Source organism: Myotis lucifugus, unplaced genomic scaffold (assembly GCF_000147115.1).
Source record: "Myotis lucifugus unplaced genomic scaffold, Myoluc2.0 scaffold_651, whole genome shotgun sequence".
Lineage (NCBI taxonomy): Eukaryota > Metazoa > Chordata > Mammalia > Chiroptera > Vespertilionidae > Myotis > Myotis lucifugus.
Window position 1 is genome coordinate 298,252 of NW_005871699.1, and position 7,098 is coordinate 305,349.

The 7,098-nt window shown below is 35.8% G+C and overlaps 1 protein-coding gene across 3 annotated transcripts in view; it reads left to right on the forward strand.

Annotated features, from left to right (window-relative positions):
- The window catches only part of LOC102427204 (poly(A)-specific ribonuclease PARN), a 63,524-nt gene extending 57,714 nt beyond the window's left edge, over positions 1-5,810 (forward strand). For all 3 annotated transcript variants that reach the window (XM_023746285.1, XM_023746287.1, XM_023746286.1), the window contains 3 exons: positions 1,879-1,934; positions 3,054-3,140; positions 5,703-5,810. In XM_023746285.1, the coding sequence (XP_023602053.1) occupies positions 1,879-1,934; positions 3,054-3,140; positions 5,703-5,809 (250 nt within the window). In that variant the 3' untranslated portion in view covers position 5,810. The remainder of the gene's footprint in view (positions 1-1,878; positions 1,935-3,053; positions 3,141-5,702) is intronic.
- Positions 5,811-7,098: the final 1,288 nt, after the last annotated feature.

The following is a 7,098-nucleotide window of genomic DNA, read 5'->3' on the forward strand; positions in this document are numbered from 1 at the left end:
CCAAAACCCATTGACTTTTTTCATGCGGAGGGAGATTATTTTTCACTTCCTCCTCTAACTCGCATACATATGTTTACCAGCGTGTAATGGCAGTATCAACCTTTGTGCTTTATTTAAACCCTTGAAGTTGTCTTCCCAATTTCTTATGGTGGGAAGTTTTCCAAAAGTTACTCTGGAGTTTTTTTGATTGTTTAACGTCTTGTTGAAATGATGAACTATAATTCTCAGCCCCCAATATTATTAAATCTTGAGGTTGATTTTGATAATTGGGTATGTGGCAGTATAGTCAGGACCTTCTTGTTTGGTTGAATTAGGGTAAAAAAAAAATAAAATTATTTTTTATAGTACTTGATATGTCTGGTTAACTTCTAAAAATATTTTGGATTTGGCTCTTAGAATTTGGGGACCATTGCTCAAGTTCCTAAATGGAGAATTTAAGGTTATCTATAATACTAAAAAGGGTAATATGCTAATTAGCCCCTACATCTTTCCTGAAGCTGGGAGAGGGGGGGAGTAGTCTGTGTCTGCGGGGGGGAGGGGGGAGGGCGGGCAGCCCCATCCCGGGTGCCTGCGGGCAGCCCTGGGGAAGCCAGCCTGGGTTCCAGGTGCCTGCCAGTGGCCGGAGGAGGGAAGCCTAGGTCCCGGGTGCTGGAGGGAAGCTGGTGCCAGCAGCCGGGGGAAGGAAGGCCTACTCTTGCATGAATTTTTGTGCATCGGGCCTCTAGTATGAAGCATAAAAGTACTTCTAACTGAGCTTTCTAACTGAGGAATATCTTTCCAGGTTCTGGTTGGCAGTAGTAAGAATAGCTACTTCTGAGAGAACCGCCTATGTGTTAGGTGCTTTATATGCTTTATTGTCTATTGGCATTGCAGTATTAATTAAATTGGGTAAAATAGCTATCAGAACCAGAATAGTATACTTGAGCTTAAATTAGTGCACTAAAAATAATTTTTTTTTCTTAGCCATAGGATTTGGTTTATTAAATTGTAGGCTAGGCAACAAGTTTTCAAACTACAGAGTACCATGACTTCTTTTTTTTCTAGTGTTAATGGATCAGTGTTATTCAGACTGATGGTTCCATTTGTAAACTGGATCATGCCTTGCTTGGCTTTTGAATGTCTGCTAATAAAATGCCTTAATTGTGGGTCAGTGAAGCCAAACTAATTTCTTGTTGGGCACTTGGATTGCCTTTTAATTTGCTGTATAATGCAGTCTCTACCCGAAGTACACAATATATCGTCATCTAAATAAAACTCATTAAAATCATCTCACAGACAACAGAATGTCTGATGTTTTGTCCATAATCTTGCAAATAAGAGAAAATTGAGTGGCATTAGAGACTTGTAATTTACAAGTACTCTTTTTAAGTGCCTTTGTTTCCATTTTGAAGTTATACATAAAATGACTGCAATGGTTTATGTCAGTGTGATAGTTTTCTGTAAAAAAGACATCTCTGCTGTTATTCTTAATTCACAAAACAACAACTAGAGGGGTAACCTCTACAATTTAGGGAACAATTGTTTATTGGTTGGTAAGATGTTTAGCACTAAAATATTGGTTTTCTTTCATTTTCTCTGGACTGACAGGCAGCTTTATAAGGACTTCTTTAGATCCTGCTTACTAATTCCATTCATTTAATGGCCACTGAGTGCTAGGAACTGTTGTAGGTGTTGGGGATACCCGAGGTTCGTTTTTTGTTTTTTTTAATATGATAAATATTTAGTTATAGAGAAAAATTGTTGAAATGAATCCTAAGAGCTTTTAAAATGATTTTTAAAACAGAGTAATTTGATTAAGAAATTTCTAAAATATTTAATAGATGCCTGTTTTTTTTTTTTAAAAAAATATTTATTTGTTCATTACCTTTCTTTTTGTAGGTTATTTCTTATGAGAGTCATGGATATTCCCTATCTAAACTTGGAAGGCCCAGACTGTAAGTGAAATTTATTTTCTTATGCATCTGCACATTTAAGTATGTGGTCTGGAAGGGATAATAGGAAAAGTATGACTGAAGAAAGAGCTTTATTCACTTAAAAAAAGGCAGTGAGTTTTGTGGTTGATATGGATAGTATGCTTAAGTTAATGGTACCCTTGAGCCTTGATTAACTCATCTTTTTACTTACAGTTTATGCGTAAGTTGAATTAAAAATATATCACCATAATTTTGTTTCACTCAGAACTCTAAATTTATAATTTCTTATAAATGCATAGTAGATTTTAAGATGTGTTATCTATATCAGTAACAGTAAGTTCTCTATTTTCTAATTATTGGAGTACTGTATATTTAAGTTTAGTAGGTGATTTTGTTATTGAAAACCTTGGAAAGCTAATATATTTGGGAGGTGGTTGCTTCTTCTTCTGATTAATCTGTACTCTATCCACATTGCCCCATTGTTCTTTTCCAAGCCTTTGGATGTTAGTCTTAATATATACTACAGGGATATAGGAATGGGTAAACTATACTTGATGATATGTGCTCCATATTAGATTTACATTTTAATCTGTCATTCTCATAAAAGTTCTGCAAGGTAAATATCGTCATTCCCAATTTATAACCATGATTGGTTAGAGTGGTTAGTTCTCTTGCACAGTTCATTGGTGGGTCTGGTATTAGAACACAGAATTTTGACTCAGGACTGCCTTTACTTAAACACAATTAGCCCATTTAATTCGAACACTGTGGTGTGTGTTTTAGCTAATAAACATGTGGACAACTAGATTAAAAGGAGAAAGTTAAATGTTTAGTGAAACTTCTCAAACCGAGCAGCTGTTTTTTGTTTTGTTTGTTTGTTTTCTTTAAATAATTTTCACAGGAACTTCATGAGCAAAGATGTTTCTGCATAGAATTTTTATTGTGGGTTCTGTAAAATATCAGAGCCTGATGTCTAGGTTAAGATGGCAGAGTACTGCCATTCCTAAGAATGCTTTTAGGAGTTGTCTGGTAATCAGGAGGCATTCCTAATAATTCCCCAAGTTAGTGTGGACTTAGAGAACCCTTGGTATATAGTTCACTTTTCAGCTATCAGCCTTTTATCAAAAATTTGTCTTGTAGTACAACCTAAACGTGATCATGTTCTCCATGTGACATTCCCCAAAGAATGGAAAACCAGTGACCTTTACCAGCTTTTTAGTGCCTTTGGTAAGTAACTCACAAGTGTAGATGTCCTTTTAACACTTTGCTCTTCTTTTGGTTGAGGTGATCAGAGGTATTCGGGGGCATAAGAGAATATTAATATGCATGGCTCAATGGTTGAGTGTAGACCTATGAACTAGGAAGTCAGGGTTCAATTCCAGGTCAGGGCACATGCCTGTGTTATGGGCTTGTTCCCCAGTGGGGAGCATGAAGGAGGCAGCCCATCAATGATTTTCTGTCATCATTGATGTTTCTATCTCTCCCTCTCCTTTCCTCTCTGAAATTAATAAAAATATATAAAAAAAACAAAAATATTTGAAGTTTATTAAAAGATGATAAAAGTAATTATATATTTTATCATTTAGAGTAAAAAGCAGATACAAAGTAGGATTCCTGTGTAACTAAAATTATTTTTTTACAAACTTCATATTGAAACTGGACTGAAAAGAAATATCATACTAGTATCACTGAATGTTTTAGATAGGATTTTTTTCTTTATGCTTTCTGTATTTTCTAAAATAAGTATATATTAGCTTTTTAAAAAATCTATATTTTATTGATTTTTTACAGAGAGGGAGGGAGAGGGATAGAGAGCCAGAAACATCGATGAGAGAGAGACATTGATCAGCTGCCTCCTGCACACCCCGTACTGGGAATGTGCCCGCAACCATGCTCTTGACCGGAATTGAACCTGGGACCCTTCGGTCCGCAGGCCAACACCCCATCCACTAAGCCAAACCGGTCAGGGCTATATTAGCTTTTTAAGTAAAACCTTTACACACTTAAATTTTAGAAAAGTAAGTGAAAGCAGGCATATTTTTGGAAAGTTATCCTAATCTTTGCAGATAATCTACATGTCTTCTAAAATTCTAGTTCTGCTTTTAAACTTAAACACAGGTATAGAAATGCAGTTGAATTTCACAGCTCATTTCTTTTGAAAGCTTTTGATGTTGTTTCTCATCTTTTATTGTTACGTTCTTATCTCCGTATAGTCAAACTTTAATTGGCTAAATTAAGTAGAACGTTCTGAGTAAATTTAAAAAAAATTTTTAATTAAAGAAAATTACTTTGTGATATTGGATAAGTAACCCCTCTGTATCTTTGTTTCCTCATCGGAGCTGATGATAATGGTGATGATGATAAAATAATAATAATGCCATCCATTTCATAGACATGTCACGAGGATTAAATGAGCTAATCCATGGAAGGCATTTAGAATAGTATGTGGCATATAGTAACTACTTAATAAATGTTAGCTATTATTATTTAGTAGAGGCCCAATGCATGAAATTTATGCAAGGGGCTCAGCCCTCTCAGCCCCGGTCGTTCCGCTATTCTGCAGTCCGCTCTAATTAGCATATTACGCTTTTATTATTATAGATGTCAAAGACAGCATACTGGATAGAGAGGCAACAGAATAATAGTGACTTTCTAATTAAGTCATTATGGCACCTCATTGTGCAGCAGGAAGTGGGAGTTTTATCCTATGATAGTAAAATAAACTAGTTTCCTAGCCTTCGAAAATTTAGTTGGAATTAAAACAGTTTTTCGTTGCTAAATTTCGGTGTGTTTACCTTTTTTTGTTATTGTTGTTAATCCTTACCCAAGGATATTTTTCCATTGATTTTTAGAGAGAGTGGGAGGGGAAGAGACAGAGAGAGAAACATAAATGGTTGCCTCCTGCATGTACCCCGACCAGGCCCGAAGATTGAGCCTGCAACCCAGGTTCATGCTTGGGGATCATGCCCTTGACTGGAATCTAGCCCGAGACCTTTCAGTCTGACTGAGCCAAACTGGCTAGGGCTGTTTACCCGTTTTTTAAAATTTCAGTTTTCGGTATTTTTTTAAAGAGTTGTAGCAGAATAATTAGACCTCTGATTTTCTCGTCAGTTTTCTGCATTTCCTAGTCCATTCCTCTTTCCTTCTCCTCAGTGCTCTCCTATATTCCATTCTGTTTACACTTAGTCATTCTTGAAGATTAGTCTCTCTGAAAATCATTTTGTTTTACTATACTGCTTTCTGCTCCTCTCTGTGTTTTTTTTCTCTCTGTTAGACTGTCTTGGTTTTCTCTGTCTGACACCTTCTTTTCCTTTTCCTTTATTCTGTTATCTGTTTTCTTTACCTGGCTTGAGATCAAATTGACTTTTTCTTATTTTTTGCTACATTGATTCATTTCATGTTTCCCATTCGTAATTTTCAAAGTTTGTGTCTCTGAAAAGAAATTGTTGTGTTTTTTAACTTATGTGGTCTCTGAATTTTGTTAGTGATCTTGATAGGAACAAAGTTTCCAGCTCTGGCAGGACACAAATCATGAAGGATATTTCTTTTATTTATTAAAACAAATTTTTAAAGCTCCTTTTTTTTTTCTTCTTGGAAGTTTTAACTGAAATAACTGCTGTGGTAGATTTATGATTACCTTTTAATAGTGATGAAATTTTGATTATATTTTAAACCACCTCATATTTCTCTAAATTAACACATATACTGAAATATAACAGAGATATAAATGAAATCTGATAGCTATCTAAATGGTCAAGTGTTCACTTTACGTTTAATACAATATTACAGGAAACATTCAGGTATCATGGATTGATGACACGTCAGCATTTGTTTCTCTCAGTCAGCCTGAGCAAGTACAAATTGGTAAGTGTTTTGGACATTGTTTTGTTCATTAATTAAAGTGGAAGCTTGCCCCCCCACACCCTTAGTGGGTTCAATCAGCTGATTCACAAGCATTGCAGCCTGGTATGTTTTGAAATTGTCTATAAAATAAAGAAAATAATTAGTCATGTTTAGAAAAGAAAGTAAGACAAATTTATTGATTCATTATACATACTACATAATATCCTCACCTCCATTCTGTTCCTTTCCCATTGAATTTTTTTTTTTTTTTCTAAAATGAGTTGCAGATTTACTTGTAGGTTAGGAGTAGCAAATTGAGAGGGATGGGGAACAAAAAATGATACCTGTATTGATCCTTTGGTCTCTAGTTTTCTCATGTATTTATAAATTTTTGTGATCTATTTATTCCATTAAACTTGTATAAAATATTGTTTTATAGGCAAATAAACTGAAAGCTATGTTTGCTTAAACATTTTTTTCTTTTCTTTATTTTTTTTAAGAGAGAGAGAGAAAGAGAGAGAGAGAGATATGAAGGGATATGGGGAGATGGCAAGAAACATCTATTGGCTGCCTCCTGCATGTCCCCTGCTGGGGATTGAGACAGCAACTGGGGAATCAAACCTGCAACCTCCTGTTACATGGGTTGACACTCAACCACTGAGCCACACTGGCTGGACTATGTTGTTTGCTTTTAAAATAGGATTATAAAAAGATTGAGTATCACATCTCTAGTTGAACCCTAAATAATTTTGATATTAACCATCACAAAGCATTTTCTTAGGATGAAAGGTTATTGAATAAAATACTGAAGAAAATATGTAGTATTAAGCTACTTATTCAACTAGATTTCAAGTTTCATGGTGCTTAATAATATAAAAGGTATGAAATTTTGAAGTGATATATCTAATTAAGTTTTTTCTTTTTATTTAACAAAGTGTCACATACTAAAACTAACAATTCTGATAATGTAACTATAAGAGTAATTATATATGAAAACTTCTACAAACAGAGTATTATAATAAAAGCCAGACATCCCTCGAGGGGTCCCAGATTGCGAGAGGGCGCAGGCCAGGCTGAGGGACCCTATCGGTACATGATTGGGGATGGGGTGGGACATGGGAGGTTGGCCAGTTGGGGAAGGACTGTGGGAGGGCTCCAGGGTGTGTCTGGCCCATCTCGCTCAGTCCTGGTCAGCTAGACCCCAGCAGCAAGCTAACCTACTGGTTGTAGCGTCTGCCCCCTGGTGGTCAGTGCACATCATAGCGAGCGGTTGAGTGGCCTTAGCATATCATTAGCATATTACCCTTTGATTGGTTGAACGGCCAACCCGACAACTGGACAC